Source organism: Durio zibethinus, chromosome 14, assembly GCF_047325235.1.
Source record: "Durio zibethinus cultivar Kanyao isolate XHJ-2024 chromosome 14, ASM4732523v1, whole genome shotgun sequence".
Taxonomy (NCBI): Eukaryota; Viridiplantae; Streptophyta; class Magnoliopsida; order Malvales; family Malvaceae; genus Durio; species Durio zibethinus.
The window spans coordinates 1,333,355-1,353,068 of record NC_143175.1 but is presented as its reverse complement, the minus strand read 5'-3'; the positions used below and the strand labels follow the sequence as shown (position 1 = coordinate 1,353,068).

Here is a 19,714-nt window from a genome sequence, read left to right as displayed (position 1 = left end):
GACATATTGTTTACTGAATCATGAATGTGAAGATATGGTTTTCAAAGATGGCTATGGAATAAAAGAATTTATTATTGCCTTACTGTAAAGTATGGAATGAGACAACTAGAAATTTAGATGGCAATAGGATTTTAGTATGATATCTATCTCTTTACGTGCTTATACGTCCTATCGTGTTCGTCATATCCTAAATCCTTGGGATGGACATAATATGTAGGGTTGATCTTACATTTGAAGTCATTTTCATTTGAATGGACATAAATTAATGTTGATTATCAGTCATACAAGAAACATCTAGCTCAGAATCAGTTATGTTTACTAAGCAAATTTGTATCATGGTGCAGTTTAGTTGTGCCTTTTTTGTTCTTAGTCTTAGCTTGAATTACAAGAGAAAAAAAAAAGTTAGTGACTTGGGATGGGGCGTATAGGGCAGGTTTTGATTGGGGATATAACTTTTTGTGCTTGAGACAAACTAGTTTATTGGCAAATAACAAAAAATAATAAAGCTACTTTATTTTATATTCAAAAAGAACTATAATAGAGTTCTCTACACAGCAATCATCCCTCACTACGCCCGACTTCTTTTACTTACATGTATGGACTGAAACAACATGGAAGAATCTGACTGAATAATCAAATCAACACAATACATCGAATGATAAAATCAACACGATACATCAAATATCTAAGTATAATCGACTCTCGTATGATGACACAAAGGCTGGTGAGCTGAGGGTCTGATTTACTTGACTTCCTACTTCCATAGAACCATAACCATGGACATCACCAAAATAGCCGCCCAATGAAGCTTCCCTGGCAGGAATGTGCTAGCTGAAAAACAAGATACAGAGCAAGAAGGATCAGAGTTTGAAACAGAAAAAATGTCAAACTAATGCGTTTTTGGCTGTCACATGAAGTTATATATGTGAGCCTTTTAGTCAATTTTGTACAAATGTAAGCATTTAAAAGACAAGTAATCTCAAGTTGAAAAGAGAGCTAGAGCTTAGAATAAGGATAAGGAGTTGAAAACTGATCCTGGGTTTGACTTATTTTCTCAAGCAACGCTTGGCAGTACAGGAAAGGAGCACCTTCATTCATCGGGCAACTTGGTTTTGATAAATTTCTAGTGAGAAGTTGAATATTTCTAACACAGATGGTATGTGTGCCTTAATACTCATATTTTATTAAGAAAGTTTGCATCACCTTTTCCACCAGCTGGTGTTGATTGCTGATTTGAAACTGTAATCCCAAGGCGGGAGCAATCCGATCCAAGTGTACCTTAGAAATCAATAACCATGAGTTTGATCAGTTTCTTTCAGTTTGTTGCTCTTAATTAAACTTCAATAATTCTTCACTGAAATTTCGAGTTCGAGTTCTTACATTGACTGTAGCAAGGAAAGTATGTTCTGTTGAGAAGATTGGAATACCCAGGGTTGCATTCACATATGTGCTTGTATGTTGCAGTTTTGTTGCATGTTCCTTCTCCACAGTAAATCCAGTAGCAAGCTATCAAGCCAACCACAAATTAAAAAAAAAAAAAAAGTAAGAAGCTGAAAGCTATGACAGATTTGGGGAAAAACTGAATAAATGATAGTTGCTGTCAAGATGATTACGATCAAAGAAAGATGAATTGTGAGGAACTTCTTTCTCGGGTACTGGAGGAGGAGCTGGCTGGCAAGAGTAATCAAGAGTACCTGCAACAAACCAAAAGCTCGGTTGATCAACTTCCTATATTGAATCATATTCTGCTATGTTTAGAAGAAACAGATAAAAGAGGAAAAAGAACTTACAGTTTGGAATCACACATGGTAGAAACTTGAAATCATCATCACTGTCGTCGTCATATCTAGTTCTCTTCCAACCAGCATCACACTCACAGATGTAGTTCAAAGGGTACCTTATGTCTGCTTTGCATGTTCCCTTTCCACACTCAACATCATCACACACCTTTTCTGTTTTTCACCCAGAAAAAAAACTATACCAGTTAGTGTATCAGATGCCATATTTTCATTGAAAACTCCATATTTATCCGTGTAAGATTGACAAAAGAGAGGAGAGGAGGAAGGTACCATAGAAAGGAGCCAGGGCAGGTGATAAGTCACCAAGATCACCTATAGCAGCGTTAGGCAAAAAGACGAGAAGCAAAGCTGCAATAGCTAAAATTTTGTATGATTCCATTTTCTCCGAAAGTGAATGAGAGATTGAACTACAACTGGAGAAACTGAAGCTAGTGTTGGTAAAAGGATTCTTATATAAGTTAACAAAGATTGAATTTTCTTTGCCACCAAACACCATAAAAATAAAAATAAAAAACAAGGAAATGAGAACGAAAATTTGAAGTTGTAAAATCAGTATATTATTAAAGAATTCTTGTTATGGTTAAGTCAAAGAAAATTTTCATTTTTTTACTAAGTAGAAGCTTCTGCAGGCTAAAGATCAATTCAAGATACAGACTTGAAATAGTGCACCAATTTTTTTTTAACTAATTTTAGTTTTGAATAGGTCTCTCAATTTCATTTTATTGGGTTTTATTTCTTTTTTATAAATCACTATCAATATGATCTAGTTTCTTTGCAATGTTGCATTTGTTAGTAAATCTCGCGATTTGTATATTCGTATAATATAAAATATTAAAATTTATATATTTATATTATATTTTATAAAAAAATTATATATAATAATTCGTATCAATATAAAAATATAAAATATATTTTTTAATTTTATTAATTTTATATATTATTATTATTAAAATTTTAAATTATATTTTTTTATATTTTAATTTTGCATCATATTCATTTTTTATTATAATATCATATTTTAAATTATACGTCTATTTGTTGATTTTTTTAATTATAGAAAATTTACCTTGAATTAGCAAGCTTTTCACACACGTTCCTTTTGGCGTAACCTAAAATTAGTTGGTGATGGGAAATTTTTTGCAACCAAATGTCAACAAAGAGATTGCGGTCCCAATTGGCATTTGTAGAATACAAGCTAGAAGCTTCCAAAACATGACAAATTCACAATAAAGAATTAAAAAAAAAAATGGATTAGAGATATAATTACCAGCCTTTTTCCTTTTTTTTTTTTCTTTTTTCTGGGGTTATTTTGATCATTTAAAAAAAATTGTTTTATCAACATCGTATAGAGCTTTCTATTTAAAGAAGGGGACAGAGCCCGAATAAGTTTTGATGTCACGCCTAGCGGTGTGCGATAGGTTAATTCAATCTGTTGGATTTTTAAAAATAAAAATGAAGAGGTCGTTAAATATTATTGTATATTTTATATTTTAAAATTTTATATTTTATTTTATTTTTAATTTATTAAATTTAAAAACATGTTTGAATAAATTTTTTAAAAAAATATAAAAACAAAAATATGTAAAAAAATATAGTTAAAATTTTAAAATCTTAAAAGAAAAAGATTGGATTCATGTAATAATTAAAATTGTTAAACTATATCTCTACTATAACCGAGCAGGTAAACAGTATCAATGCGGTTATAAGCCTTTTTTTTTTTTTAATTTTGAAATTTTCATTTTTCTGTTTTCAATAATTTTTAAAAAAATTTCAATATTTTATTTTTAATTTTACAAACAAAAAACAAAACAAATCCAGCATGTTTACTTTTGTTTCCCTTTTTTATCATCAATTTCATATTTGTCATTTTTAAAAATATAAATAAAAATATTATACATGTAATATATTTAAAAATTTATTAAGAGCAATTGGATTATTAATTTTAAAAATTAAAAACCAATCAAATTAATCGATTAAACCATTTTATTAAACTGATCATTATCAAAATCAAACAAGACGAACTGATGTAAGTGAATTCAATCCATTGTAATTGATGAAATGGATTGAAACCTACTTAGCACAAATAGCCACCGTCTAGAAAAACTCAGGTTTTTAACACAAATTTTCAAAACTGATGTTCTATTCTAGAAGTAGCCTGCCTAATCAATCCTCTTTGAGCCTAGAAAGTCAAATTTTCCTTACGACACCAATAGTTACGAAGCAAACATGATAATTAAATCTCAAATTGTGGAGGGTAGATTTTCTACGAGTTTTAATGAATAAGTCAAAAAAATAAAATAATTGTTTTAAAAGCAACATGGGTTTAGCTTGAGTGATAAGGGTGTTAAAACTTAGAATACAAATCTTAAATTCGAGTTCTGAAACTTTTTTTTTCTAATTACATTAAAAAAAAAAGGTTAAAAAAATAGTTTGGACCTTAAATTAAATAAATAATTTTTGAAAAAAAAAATCAAAATCTCATTCACCATTTGCAAACTTTGTCTGTAGTTACCTCAATTTGCCTTTAGTAAACATAGTCAAAAATGTAAACTTTAGAATATAATATTAATGGAGAAACAAAATCAAATAACTTAAAAAAAAATATCAAATTACCCTTATTAGAGAAGATGTTTGATCATATTTGATGTATAGATAATATTATTATATATTATATTTGATTTGTATTTAAATATAAATATAATTGAAAGGATGATTTATCATGGTATATAATAATTCAATCCTTCTAAAGTAAAAAAGATTATTTTTAATTTATCATATTGAATTTATATATTATATTATATCTATAAAAATTATATTAATAATTTAAGATCGAAGTAGGGTGTGTTGATGCACAACATTATAGTAAGGTAAGATAAAATGCTATTATGAATATAATTATATTAAATAATATTATCTTATCTTATATTTCAATATACTAAGATTAGGATATATATAATAATTTTATTTATTAACCAAAATTATTATTTTTTAAAATTTATATAATTTAAATTATCAATGTAATTTTTAAAGATATAATAGGACATACATAAACTACTATTTGTTTTAACTTGGAAATTGCTAGTTTTAGATTTGAACATTAGGGCTTAACTTTCATCTCATAGATGTTTTTAGATTTAGCGATTCATATATTTATATCATGTAAAATATTAAAATTTATGTATTTATATTATATTTTACATAAAAATTATATATCATAATTCATGTTGACACAAAAATATAAAATATATTTTTAATTTTGTTAAATTTTTATATAATTATTGTTAAAATTTTAAATCACATTTGTATCATATTTATGAATTATATTTGTGTTATGTTATTATATTATACATTAGATCGCTTGATAATTTTGCCTTTGATTTTTTATTATTTGTCCTTTTTTTTTATTCATTTTTTATTCAAAAAATTGTGTTTTACTTTATTATTTGATTTGACAGAAATAAAAGTTAGTTGAACCGGGATCGATAAATTTTCTTTCCAATATATTTTCTTGAATACACAACTCGAAGTCACAAAAAGTCACCGCATCACATTTTTTTTTTTGGTTCAAAATTAAAAGTTAGGTATGGGAGCAAGATTTGGTATATGTATATAAATAATTAGGGGAGAAAACAATGGAAGAATAACATTAAATTCAAAGTCAAACACATTTTATGTTGTCTTTTAGGACCATTGGCCTTATAAAATAAGGGCACCCATGCATAACATAAATATCAGCAATATTTTTAATACTATTATATTGAACTATATATTGATTAAAAACCTTAGTGGGATTTGGTTTACCCAATTAATTCAGATAAATGTTTTCAGGCATTGTCATTGAGAATGACAACTAACACTCAACTTTCACCAAATTTAATTCGAAGGAAAAATGACAAATATAGATAAAAATAAGGTTTCACATTCTTTAAAAATAAAAAAGGAAACTAAAATAATAATTAAAAAAAAAAAACCCCTCATCAATTTCACTAGCCGCCGATCCAGAATTCCCTGAAAAAAAAAAAAAAAAACATTGTCCAGATTCAGTTTCCCGAAGAACATAAATTCCACAAGTGTGGCCTAATATCCCTGGCATAGCAGCACAGTCATTACTCATATCCGCGGGGGAGAAATACCCTTCAAGAGCAAAACCAGTCACAGGCTCTGTAGTTGTATTAATATGGCAAGGAACCACTCCAACATTCATCCTTTCAACTCTTACTGTCATGAGTCACAAAATACAAGTTACTCCATTTCCTGTAACTCCAAGACAAACATAACTTGCCATTGCCCCAATTAAGTAGAAATAGGCTTTCCAGAGGAACATTTCGAGGTAATAATAGCATGTTGTCCCGCAGCCCTTTGTTATGTTGCAAATCATTGGCGCAGAGTGATGGTCGAATAGGTAGTGATATCTGACAATTTGAAATAAAGTAGAACACATCATCCACTAGTGCAGACCGAGAACAGCGATTACCAAATATGGGGTTAGCAAGGGCCCATGATTCATCAACGAAATGATAAGTATAGAGGGATTTACTAGAACACTTCTGCAGCAGAACCCTCTTGTTGCGACCATTATTATCGGTAACGATGGCATGAAGGGGATTCAAAGTGGTTATAAATGTCAGAATCATCTTCATCATCATCATCAGGTAGTCCAGGCAAGGCCTCCTACGAGTTTTTGAGAGGATCATAAACCTCAGCATAAGCATCAGGAGTAAAGGCTCCCCCAAAGACAAATTTTTGGCATCTAAAGAAAAGACTACAAGGGAGAGCCTACCTGCCAACAAAGCAGGTGCTTTGCTACCATGTTCAGGGTGAATAGTATCGTAATAATAAACATCATGAGGCTTAAGACTGGAGGCGCAGTGGAACCTATGTTATTAATGGGCACCTTTTCTTCAACTAGCACTAGCACTAGCATAAGGCCAACAAAAAACCAGCAATTAAAAAAAAAATTCAATTCCAGCACCTAACTTAGGCCAAGCATAACAATCTGTGCAATAAGAAATTATTTTATCATGCCAAAACCATATGAATCAAAATCATGCCTCAATAGGAAAATTTAGAGTTAAAAATTTCAAGGAGAATCAAAATTAAAATAAAAATGCTCAAACAAGTGAAAAATAGATAATTTTTTTTTAGAGTTAAATTGATATGGAACAACAATATAATATTAAATAAGTGAAACAACAGCTGATATAAAACAATTTTAATTCATCAGATTTTTTTAGAATTTGAATTTCTTTAAATCCTCAAATTTCTATTGTCAAAAAAAATAAATAATTTTAATTTGCAATAATGAAACAAAAAAAATAAAATTTCACTAACATAGACCATTTTTTATTAATTTTTTATCTACAACTTCATTTTTTATTTCACTTTCAGTTTATTAATTTTTTGTTTTCTGATTTTAAAAAAAAATTCAACAATTCAAATTCTCTATTTTCAAGTTTTGAAATTGATATTTAATATATGAAACGCATTAATCAAATTGAGTTTTAAAATTATTGATTAAAAGCTTTTTACATATTAAAATCCTATTATTTTTGAAATATTAAACTTAAAAAGTTTTAATCAATTTTTTCTTTTAAAGAAATTAGGGTTATGCCATTTCTGTTATAAATTTTGTGACCATATTTCTAAAATTGGCTAACCATAAGCAAAAAATCTAAAGAAGCCCAATTAATCTGCATTTGTTTCAGTCTATTTCCTTTCAACAGAGAAACCCTAACATACAGACGGCAAAAATTCATCCTAGGGTCACTCCGCTGACTGGAACACTTAGAGGAGCAACCATGTCAATCACTTCCTGTCATTAGACCATCTGTGGCGCTCATAGCTACAGCTCTAACTTGATTGTTTACTAATAATTGCTGTACCTCACAAGTTACATTAATTTGTTAACCGACGTTATCTTGACCTTTAACTACCAAAGTATTGTAAATATTAAGCATTTTGCTTGGGAGAAATACGTCCTAGATTTTTTTTTCAAGTGTGGAAACTCCAGAAACAGGAGTAGCCTCTGTAATATTTACTCCAAATCTGTATTATGTTCATTGGAGCAGTGAGGGGACCTCATGATCATGAATAGAGAGGCACTTGAATCTGCAAAATTAACTGAGTCATTTATGTTCATGGTTCATATTTTTAATGCAATTTGTTCATTTGGAAGATCGAAGTATATGTACAATAGCTACTTATGTTCACAGTCCTTCTCCCTTCTCATAGCATCTCCTCTCACTGGATATTGCCTTGCATTGACTCCAGCATTTTCTATTGTAGATTATCTACTTGGAAAATAATAGAGTTGGTGGTCATGGATAAGATTGATATGGTTTAGGTTCGCTTGATAAACTGTTCAGCCTCTAGTCGATCCATTTAAATTATAAATATTATCAAATATATACACAAATTGAATTTAGGATTTAACATATAACTTCAATTTTATCAATATTTTATGTTCACTTTCACATTCATTAAAATTTAGGTTCTCGTTGAAAGGTATGGATCATTATTAGACTACATATATAATAATTAACATATACATTTTGTTTTTAAATTACATTCAAATAAGCTCATAATATCTCTTGATGAGTGGCGATTAAGTTACAAAATATAAATTACATTTTTTTTATTTTTAATTAAAATAGTTAAGATTTAAAATATTTATTTTTCTCCAAATTAAAGATAAAAAAAGAATAAAATAGTTAATTGCAAATAATTTTTAGCTACATAAGGAAATAGCATTACTCGTTTCTCAACTTCTGAAGCATATAGATCATATGCATTACTAAGCTTCATTTTCATGCTTCTTGTTCTCTTTCCAGGTGGAATTTTGAGAGGTTCTAGAAGGGAAAGGTTGTTAAGTAAGTTTGTTGAGAACGAGTGTGAGAAGATAGACCGCCTTATGGAATTATATATAAGCTCTTGTTTTGTTCCTTTAACTCCACAAAATTACATGATTAGAGTCTTGAGTTAATTTCTTCTACTGTTTACATGAATATGCAAAGCAATTCTTGTTTATGCAAGGGCGACGCTAAATGCAAAAATTGTCTTTGTATAGTCTTTTCAAATTAAAATATATTTCTTTATGATTCAACAATGTTAGATATTTTAAACGTTAAAGTTTAAGATTGTAGGTACTAAGATGAAAGACTTCAGGTAATTTTTCAATATCAGATGATATATATAGAGTTCAAGATCATGCTATTAATTTATCTCTTTTTCATTACAGTGATATTATTTTTGTAAAGATGAAAGCAGCAGATAAGACTTTTAAACATGTTCACATTTCAAAGTAGATCTCAAATGAAGAACTTGTCACACTTTTCTCAAAATTGCGAATGATAAATTATCAAAAGATTTGAAAGTAAGATGAACCTATAGAACACTTTGATCCAACCTACAAGAAATTAAAAATACTATTTTTCTTCTTATCGTGAAGATGGGCTACAGTTGTGTGTGCCACATTAATGAAGGCTTGCGTAGAGATGTTCTTCTATAACAAATGTTCACATATTATGGTTTTTAACATGATGCAGATATTGTGATAGAGTTAGAACAGAGACACAAAGACTGGAGCAACTTGAACTTGATGATTTGGAGGTAATCCATGTGCCTTACTTTTCTAGTCTGCATTCAACTTTGAGAAGACTTCCTCTACAATATGGCTTGCGTTTTGCAGACGGATGAAAAGGAAAAGTGCAACAGGAAACTTGAATCTGGACTTTACACTCTTCGGGTGTCTCTCTTTCTCACTCACTGTCTTTTTCTCTGTATTTTTGCGTGCCTGAGGAGGCTAGGGGAGGTTTTTGAGAGCTCTTCAGGTTTGTTTTTGACTTTTTGCGGATGTTTGCAGTGGAATTAGCTGAGCCTGCATAAATGGTTTGCGTGTGTGATTTATTTAATGCTTTAAAGACTGTATATTTATCATGAATTTGGCCATTAAACAGGCCTGGACAAGTCGTCTGCTAGCGTCATACATGTTTGACATAGTTATCCAAGATTGTATAATTTTTTGTTTCACTTGTTTTTACTATTTATTTGTTTTTCTTGATGAGGAATATAATCCCTTAAATTATTACTATTATTTCTTGGTGGCTTGCCGTCTAACCTCTTTTCTTGTCAAAGTTGTAGAATACAAGAAGCCCTAACTCCTAATTGTATTTTTTTACACCTCAGGAATTGTGTATAAACTTCAAGTTATCAAGCCAAAATTATATTGCTTTGACTTCCTAAATTCTTATTTATATAATATTTTGTAGTAACGGTGGGTTAACATTAAATGTCCAACAGATAAACTACCTGGTTTTCTTCCTTTTGGTTTCCATTCTTTTGGTAGCCATTGATGTAAGACAGCTCGGAAGACTAAGGTTTATGATACTAATAATCTGAAAATCTTATGAAAACAGGTTTAAAATTGAAATAGCGATTTGGAGGCTTTGGAGATGGGTGATGAGGTATTTGAAGAATAATACTTTATTAGGGTTCTAGATATTCGACATTGTGGAGAAAGTCTAAGTGGTAAGCCTGGGGACCTCTTCCTTATCTTATTCAAACTTCTCTGGTTTCTCAAGAATTCAAATGCAAAAACTGTCATAAACCCTAATCACCTAGCTCTCTTGTACGTTTTTCCTGATAATATACTAATGGTTTAATTGGTTTCTCTCAAGTAATTCTGATGACATTAGTCCCTATTTGTATCATTGGTGTTATACTATTGGAGTTGAAATTTGTTAAAAGTTTTAAGAAAGGTCCTTCGATATCTTAAGAGTGAACAAACAAAATGAGTTCATGGGTACTTAACACTATGTTATCGCACAGAACCAGCATAATATATTGGAGAATCAACATAAATACTGCAAAAACAGCAAAAACAGCAGGGTGGCTACAGTGAGATTAACAGTGTACTACATTGATTTATCTATGCTTAAGACTAAAGATGATCCTATTGACAGATAACTCTTTTATGTCTAATTTTTCTAATATTTGATTTGAATAGAAATTTTCAGTTTCTATTAGTCAAACAAACATAGCTGTAATCCCCTATTCTAAATTAATTATATTTTTTAGTAGACATCTTATTAACCAATGTAATTAACCAATGTGTTTAGATGTTATCTGTTTCGACCTGTTTTTCAAATTGCAGTTGATTGCTGTTATTCCGGGTCATCTTTGGTGCTCTCAAGTTTTTTGCACCTTTTTCTTGTTCATGTCTATTTATTATGTTGCATAATTTGCAGTCTTTGATCTTTTTGAACTTTGTTCAATTGAGTTTATTGAATACTATGCAGACACCCTCAAATGAGAGCAAGAATGGAATTACTACTCAAGCAGCAGAAGCTTACTAAGAAAGATATCAAGGACATACTTGAGGTACTTTTTCCCCTCAAAACTGTACTCCAGTTTTAGAATTTCTAGACAGACATGAGTTACATGCCAGCTTGTTGGTAAAAAAACATCATTAAGGCTTGTTTTATAGAGGAAATATCGAGAATTGATAAAAAGGCATTGCAATATTTCAGTCTTATTTGTTCGTTCTAGCTTGGCTTTGAGCGTGGAAAAGCAAATAACCAATAGCTTCTGGCTGCTGTGAACAGTGATATAATTAACACGGGATTATAAATTTCTTCACACCATCCTAAAGAGAGCATAACAGCTGTAAAATGGAGGAACACACCTTGGATAGAAAGTCTGATATATAAACGAATGAAGTTAAAATATTATTGAATCACACCAAAGAAATACTAGAGGGAACTGCTGAAGTTGAAAACAACATAAATATTTATAACCTGCTTGGCTAGATGATGAGGCATATTGAGGCTTTTGATCTCTTCTCTATGGGGAAGGTTTATTTTGTGTTAAGGCCGGGTGCGTTGGGAACACAAGGGAAGATGGATTGGATCAAGAGGTTACGTATTTAGCTTGGATGGAGCAGACGAGAAGGAGCGAGCACAGACAAGGATCCAGAAGATTATTTCATCCTTTTGATTGTCAGCTGATTTTGTACTTAGCTTGGATGTGCGTTGTGAAACTGAATATCGATGCTTATACAATTAGGCAGGCTTCGACAGATTGTGAAATTGCCCCTAATGCGAGACATGTTATGAACAACATTCCGATATAATTACAACCTCCACTCCAATGCTTCTGAACAACTTTTGCAGGTTTACCAACGCATGTTAGTTCGAGTAGTTAAGGAGATCGATTTTTTTAAAATAAAATTTTGATTTTTAATTTTATAAATAGAGAAAATAAATGTTGAGAAAGCTTATTTTTTGTATAGAGTTTCATCCATCTCGATTTCATATTACTTGAGGCTAAAAATAATTATCGGACACCAAAAAAATTTTTAAAATAAAATTTTTTTTTTGTAGTGATTTGTTTTGGTGTAACCAAGTTGGAGAAAATGATATTTTTTTAAAAGATAATGTGAGTGCTAATTGCTGAGCCACACTATTATATTTATTGAAATTATAAAAAGAAATACAAATTAAAGATATAAATATAAGATAATCTTCTTAAATTATTTTTCCTGATTTTGTTTAAAATTTTCACATGTAATAAAAATTTATTTCTTTTTATGAATTTATATATATATACTCCATAAAATTTTTTAATTTCATTAGTGACATTTAAATATTATCACTTGTTTCATTGTCTTTTTTTTCCGTCCCCTTTCTATGCCTGCATTTTTCTTCCAAATTTCTTTTTTAATTCTTTTTTCATTTTAAAAAATAAAAAAATTAGTAATATAATTTTGGTATAAAAATTAATATTTTATCACCAACCACAAATTACCATGTGGCTTTCAGTAAACTCAAAGACAAATAGCAAATCGGCGGCTTGAACTTATTTTACAATGTGCAATTAAAAAAAAAAAAAAAAGGGCGCACGTGGAGGGGTGGGGTTTAAACTTGGTGAGAAAGTCGGGAATCCCATGGAATAGAATAGAAGAATCTAGAAAGCATTGGCGTTTGGATGGCTGATAAATAGAGGATGGGTATTAGAAATTATGTTAAAAAAGAAGGAAAGAAAAGCAAGAGAAATAAATAAGAAGATTCTTGTTCGTATTCGATTTAGGGTTTGGAGAAATGGTGGAGTTTTTGGGAAAAGAATACGGATATGTGGTGATAGTGGTGGTTCTTTACTGCTTTCTCAACCTTTGGATGGGGTTCCAAGTGGGGAAAGCGCGCAAGAAGTATAAGGTTAATTACCCAACCCTCTACGCTCTCGAATCTGAAAACAAAGATGCCAAGCTCTTCAACTGTGTTCAGGTATTTTCTTATTTTGCTTTTGCTTTGGTCATTTTGGATTTGGATTTGGATTTGGCTTTGGCTTTGTCTTGTTAATAATTATAATAAGTTTAATTGAATTAAAAAATAAAAAACCGCAGAGAGGGCACCAGAACTCGCTGGAGATGATGCCCATGTTCTTCGTCCTGATGGTATTGGGAGGGATGGGCCATCCTTGCGTCTGCGCTGCGCTGGGGCTTCTCTACATCGTTACCCGTTATTTCTACTTTACTGGCTATGCCACCGGAGATCCCCAGAACCGTCTCAAAATTGGGTATTTCTTCTTTTTCTTTTATTTTTATATTTTGTTTTTTTATAATTATTAATAATCCTTCAAAAAAAAAAAATGATGTGCAGGGAATACGGGTACTTGGCATTGCTGGGCCTTGTGATTTGCAATCTTTCATTCGGAATGAATCTGCTTCGACGATGATCGAGATGCTCGCTTGCACTGACCATTTTTCTTTTGAATTACTGTCATTCATGCCAAAAAAATAAATAAACGAGTCTTTAATCTTTGGTCTTTGGTTTTCTGTACTGATCTGATGAGTTATTATTTATGTTCGATCTTTGACGTTTTCACTTTTGGTTGACGTCTGATGTTGTTGACATTCATGTATCAATTTCTTGCTCTCCAATCCACTTCCCAATTATTTCCCAATAATGATTTGTTTCAATCAATTAAATATTCAGGAATAATGTAATAATGGTTATTAATATCCAACTAAGGGATTGACTTTGATTTTTTTTTTTTTTTCAACTTAGTAGACTTCCTAAAATTAACTTGACGAATTGGCACGAGACATAAAGACGAACTAAAAGATAACCTCTGATTAGGTGAAAAAGTTTTTAGATTAAATTTTTAAGATGAAATTTTTAACTAAAAATGATAAAAATTAAAATTATTAAATTTTTTAGATTAAATTTGTTAAATTTTTAATTAAAAATGATAAAAATTAAAATTGATAGTATGATAGAATGAAAAGTTTTATTATATAGATCATGTAAAATTTAAAAGGATTTTAATAAATTTATATATTTATTTTTAAATAAAAATTTTTATTACAAATGTTGACATGTTTTTATTTCGAATAAACATCTGTAATAAAATTTATAATGTAAGTTTTTTTTTCATTGACCAAATAAGCCTTAACATCGAATCAGCCTCCATAAATCTTAAACATAAAATTATATATTATAATTTAAAAATTTTATATTTATTTATATATAAATAAATTCTCGGTCATGTGCATCGCACGAGAATCATACGTATATTGTACAAATTTAAAGTTAATCCTTGGTCACGTGTATTAGACGAGAATCATATGTGTTTTTATGCCATATCTCGATTTTTATTTGATATATATAATGACATGAATTATTAAAATATAAACATAATACTAATTATAAAACATGTTAAAATTTTAAACACGAATATAATATATTTAATATATACATTATACACGATATAATACGATTAATACATGTATAATTAATTCATTTAAACACGATATGAATAAATACGAATAATACAAACATACATGAATAAACACGATTAATATGGATATAAATAAATAGACACGACTAACACTGATATATACAATAATACGATTAAAATAATAAATAATTATAAATTATTCATCATTTACAAATTAATAAATTTAACATATTAATAATATAAAAATGTACTTACATATTAAAAAAAAATTTTTAATACTCATTTAATATGTATTTAATATATATATTTAAATTTAATTTATATTACATAATTATATTAATTTTTAGTATCAATTTTAAAATAATAAATTATTAAAAATTAAATAATAAAATAATAATGTATAAGACTAATATTAATATTTATATTACTAATATAAAAAATAATTTTATAATAATTATTAAATGAGTGTCATAAATAAATGTTTAAAATAATTTTTATATAAAATTAAATAGCAAATTAAATATCATAATTAAAAAATTAAAAATTAAAATAATATTTATTTGTTTATATTAAATTTAAATAAATATAAAAAAAATATTAAACGTATTAAATACATTAAATGTATACTTATATAACAAAATTAAATAAAATATATTATTCTTATCATGTCACATGTTTAAATAAATTAACACATATACAATATGAATTGTGTCATATTAAAATTTACGTTGATACAAATAAATATAAAACACTTTTTTTAAAAATATATATAAATTTTTTAATATTATTTTTGTGTTATATTCCTGTATCGTGTCTAAAATTGTTAAGTATACTCCCAGATAGTTCAAAGGAAACTTAGAGATCAATACGCTGCGTTTTGTTGCTTTAATGGGGTCTTCTATCTTGTGCATTGTTTTGGGCCTTTGGGCCTCTCATAGTTTGGATACTGGATCCAGAAATAGATTTGATGGAAAAAAAATAAAAACAGAGATAGAACCAATTGCGTTTCAACAATTGGGAGTTGGAACCGAACACAACAAGACAAAGAAGGAAAGTGCTCCAAAAAGTCAATTAATCAACCCAGGGATCCAATATACGGGCCACCGGCCAGAGACTAGATAGAAGCTCTAAGATATATACCAAGAAAAACGTCTACATTGACAGAAAAAGAGAGATGGTGAGCAAAACAGAGGAGACCCAATTGAACAGGCTTGAAAACCAGGTAGACAATGGAGGAGGAGGTGTTTGGGAGTATCTTTGCCTTGTCAGGAAGCTCAACGTTAGGCGTTCAGAGAAAGTGTTGAAGCATGGCTTATCGATCCTAAATGACCACAAAAAAAGATCTGCTCTTGGCCATGAAGGTTACTTTATTTTTTTTACTTTCTTTTTTCTAGCTTGTTTGGTCGATTTGTGAAATTGGGTTTTGCTTGAATTCAATGATTTCAAAGTGTTTGATTTGAATTTTGAGTTTTTTACTGGTTTTTATAATTGGGTTTGTTTTGGTTTTAGAGTTTTACACTTTGAGTTATTTTATTGATTTGCTCACTTGGGTTTTGCTTGAATTTCACAACTTGCAGCTTTATGGATTGCTGCCCCTGTTATTGAATTTAAAACTTGAAGCTTTATGATTAAAAAGAAAGATTGAAGATTTGATTTAAATCGGGTGTGATGAGAACTTTGAAGTGGTATAATTGGCTTTTGTTTAACTTCGAAAGTTTTAACTTGATTTGAATTGGTGGTATGTATTAAAATAAGAATTAGCTAGTCAGGTGAAGTTTTCACTATATTGATATCTCAGCTGAGGTTTTGGGAAGTAATCAGAAATAGTTAGGTAAACTTGGTGAAGCACAATTTGTAGCACCTTATACTTTTGAGACATCTCGTTATATAACCTCATTTAGATGTGAGACTTTATGTTAGTTTTATATGTTTTCTCGTGTGCCTACGGGACTACTGTTGGTATTGAATTTCATATGCCCTGAAGGGCAATTTGCATCTGTGAGCCGTTGCCCTTTGATCTGTCAGAATGTGATTTTAAGTGGTGGGTTCAAATTTTTAAAAAATTGTTGTCTGTTTATGACTGGTTGTCAGACTTATGTTACTTGTTGCTTACTGCTGTTAATTTATAGCCCACTTCTTTTGATCAGTAATAATTACTAACAACTACTTATTTCTTGATACAGAATGGACTCTATATGAGCAGGTAGCTATTGCTGCTATGGATTGCCAATGTCTCGATGTTGCAAAGGTACAAATCTTGTTCGTGAAGTTTGTCCATTTTGGATTGCTTTTAAGCTTTTTGTTTCTTTATTATTGTAAGGTAATTTCCACATTAAAGAATTCATTTTGAGATTGAGACTTGCATTTTTGTAAAAAACTTATTCTATTATTTTACCTATTTAATTAGTGATTGCCCCACTGGATTGACCACCTTCATTGTTAATCCGGTTTCTCCTTTGAACTAGTTAAGAGTTCTTCAAAGTGGTGCTTGTTGTACAGTTTTCTCATGCTCTTCGAAGGCATTAGTTATAAAGATCTGGCTTTAGTCTGTGGCATGTTCTGATGGTGTAACTCTCATTCAATATTGTTGGTTTAGGCTTCATTGGCATAAGTTCTTATGCTTATCTGTTAGTGTCCTGCATTGTTTCTTGAACTGCAGTGCTCTTTATCTTAGATGCTTCTAATTACTTGTTGATAGCAGGCTTTATGAAGTTACATGTCTTAAATTGGTGCAATTTAATATTGCAGGATTGCATAAAGGTTTTACAGAAGAAATTTCCAGAGAGCAAAAGGGTTGGTAAGTATATATGACAATTAAATGTGTGCTCTATGTTTTCAGTTTGTATGACTAAAAATGTATGCTTCTATTCAGTGATTTGTGAATCATACATTGATGGCCTACCTTTTGATAGTTGACACACCTGAATTAAGCTTCTTCTGAATATCTTGGCCAATATTCTACCCCAAACCTTATTGGCTTACACACTAGTGTTATTATGGCATGAAAAAGAATGATGAATTTGTTCTTATATTAGTTTGGGTTCTTTTGGGTTCGAAGGGATGCTCGTGGCTGGATTCGTTTGCTCTTAACATTGGATGGCCTAGTGATTTTGTTTTGTCATGGTCTACAGGTAGGCTGGAGGGCATGTTGCTTGAAGCAAAGGGATCCTGGGCTGAGGCAGAAAAAGTGTACTCAAGCCTTTTAGAGGACAATCCGCTCGATCAAGTAAATTCTGCAACCACTGAATCAATCTTAATGGTCTTCTTTTTTTATTGATAAATATTATGGGCTATTACTCTTATAAATAAAAAAGGACCAACAATTCCTTTGCAGGTAGTACATAAGAGGAAAGTAGCCATGGCAAAGGCTCAAGGAAATATTTCAGGGGCTATTGAGTGGCTTAATAAATATCTTGAAATGTAAAATATCTCGGAAAACTGCCGATCTCTTTCTCCCTTTCCTCAATTCACACATCTTTGTGTTTCAGAAGAGCAAACTTCATTCAATTTCCTTTTTCTTTTGCTAGATTTATGGCAGATCATGATGCTTGGAGAGAACTTGCAGAGATATATGTGTCCCTACAAATGTGAGTGTTAATTTATGTGGCTTGATATTATCTCCCTTTTTGTTGCCAATTTGTAACATAGCAGTAGCTTAATCTTTTTTGTATTTTTGTTGATAAATCAGGTACAAGCAAGCAGCATTTTGCTATGAGGAGCTTATTTTATCTCAATCTACGGTTCCATTGTATCATTTGGCCTATGCTGATGTAAGTTACTTTATTATATATTAAGAATCTAGAATGCAATTTCATTAGTTCTCTCAAATTCCAAGTTTTCTGGAGAATAATGTTCTACTTCTCTTTGCAAATGCTCTTCTTTTAGTTTCTTCTTTCATGATTAATCTTCCAAACAAAGAACTGGTTCCGTAGTAATTATGTTTCTGTAAGAATATAAAGACCATAAAACAAAGAACCACTTTCATAGTTGGTGTTGTTATGCAAGAATGTGAGGACCATGAATTCACCATAGAACAACAATGGTTCCTAGCTAACCAAGAAGGGAATTACTTGATGGGTGTTAATCGATCTCAGTCTGTACAAGATACTACTTTCCACTTGCATTTAGCAAAAAGACTTCTAGCTGGAACTCTTTTGATTCTCCTCAGAAACATTGTTGCAATGATCGTTTATTATACCATTCATCAACAGGTGCTTTACACAATTGGTGGACTCGAAAATCTTCAGACCGCCAAGAAATATTATGCATCGACCATAGATTTGACTGGGGGAAAGAATACCAGAGCACTTCTTGGAATTTGCTTGGTAAGCTCCTTTTCTTGGTTTTAAGAATTATGATGCATCAGTATTTATCAGACGCATACATCGGCTTTTATCCTTACACTAACTGAAATCTCATTAAAAAATAGTTTCACGCTCATTCTTCTCCATGTCCTTTGGATTTTATCTTTCTGAAATAAAGTATTTCCCTCTTATTCAGTGCACCTCGGCCATAGCACAGCTTTCAAAAGGAAGGAACAAGGAAGACAAGGAGAGTCCAGAGCTCCACACTTTGGCAGCAACAGCCTTGGAGAAAGACTACAAGCAGAAAGCTGCTGACAAACTCGGTCTGCTTACTTCTGCTTTAAAAAGTTTGAAAATTTAGTCTAACGCCAATGACATCGATTGAAGGCTTTAATTATTGCCCCATGCTCTAAAATTGAAAGCAGGTTTTGAAGATAATTTTCTGTTCTAAATTTTCATTATGTTTCAGTCTTTGCTACATTTGAGTTATGTTTCACCATACATGTGTTTTCCCCTTATTTTTTTCCATTCTAGTCCTCAATTTTGAGGTCTTGATGTATTATTCAGGATACTGCCATAAAAACTAGAAATTTCATGAGATAAAAAATTTTCCTTCCTCCTCCGTAATTTTATTTTGATGGAAACCCTAAATGATAAGATAGCAGAGTTTGAAGGAATGATACAAATACAATAACTCTATTTACAGCAGTATATTACGAGTCCTTGAAAGTAGATTAAAATGCATGTGAAAATGATTTAAGCAAAGCAGCTGATTGTAATGTTTTGTGATTTCTTTTTTACCAGTAGCAAAAGGGTAAACCATGATTTTTCCAAACAATTTTTACACATTTTTGTGAAATGTATTTGTTACAAAGA

The 19,714-nt window shown here is 30.3% G+C and overlaps 3 protein-coding genes across 3 annotated transcripts; 2 read left to right on the top strand and 1 right to left on the bottom strand.

The window, feature by feature from the left end:
- Positions 1 to 488: 488 nt before the first annotated feature.
- LOC111294960 (uncharacterized) lies at positions 489 to 2,367 on the bottom strand. Its single transcript, XM_022888267.2, has 6 exons — positions 2,070 to 2,367; positions 1,791 to 1,952; positions 1,614 to 1,694; positions 1,381 to 1,506; positions 1,204 to 1,278; positions 489 to 831 (listed from the first exon to the last, which is right to left on the bottom strand). The coding sequence occupies exons 1-6, from the start codon at positions 2,293 to 2,295 to the stop codon at positions 755 to 757; spliced, it is 747 nt and encodes a 248-aa protein (XP_022744002.2). The 5' UTR covers positions 2,296 to 2,367; the 3' UTR covers positions 489 to 754.
- A 10,374-nt stretch (positions 2,368 to 12,741) lies between these two features.
- LOC111294218 (uncharacterized) lies at positions 12,742 to 13,678 on the top strand. Its single transcript, XM_022887448.2, has 3 exons — positions 12,742 to 13,078; positions 13,198 to 13,370; positions 13,454 to 13,678. Exons 1-3 carry the CDS (start codon positions 12,896 to 12,898, stop codon positions 13,527 to 13,529), a joined length of 432 nt encoding a protein of 143 aa, XP_022743183.1. The 5' UTR covers positions 12,742 to 12,895; the 3' UTR covers positions 13,530 to 13,678.
- A 1,865-nt stretch (positions 13,679 to 15,543) lies between these two features.
- Positions 15,544 to 19,465, top strand: LOC111295707 (uncharacterized). The gene is made up of 9 exons (XM_022889337.2): positions 15,544 to 15,895; positions 16,718 to 16,782; positions 17,283 to 17,331; positions 17,666 to 17,760; positions 17,869 to 17,954; positions 18,062 to 18,121; positions 18,223 to 18,304; positions 18,746 to 18,859; positions 19,035 to 19,465. Exons 1-9 carry the CDS (start codon positions 15,709 to 15,711, stop codon positions 19,197 to 19,199), a joined length of 903 nt encoding a protein of 300 aa, XP_022745072.1. The 5' UTR covers positions 15,544 to 15,708; the 3' UTR covers positions 19,200 to 19,465.
- The last annotated feature ends 249 nt before the right edge of the window (positions 19,466 to 19,714 follow it).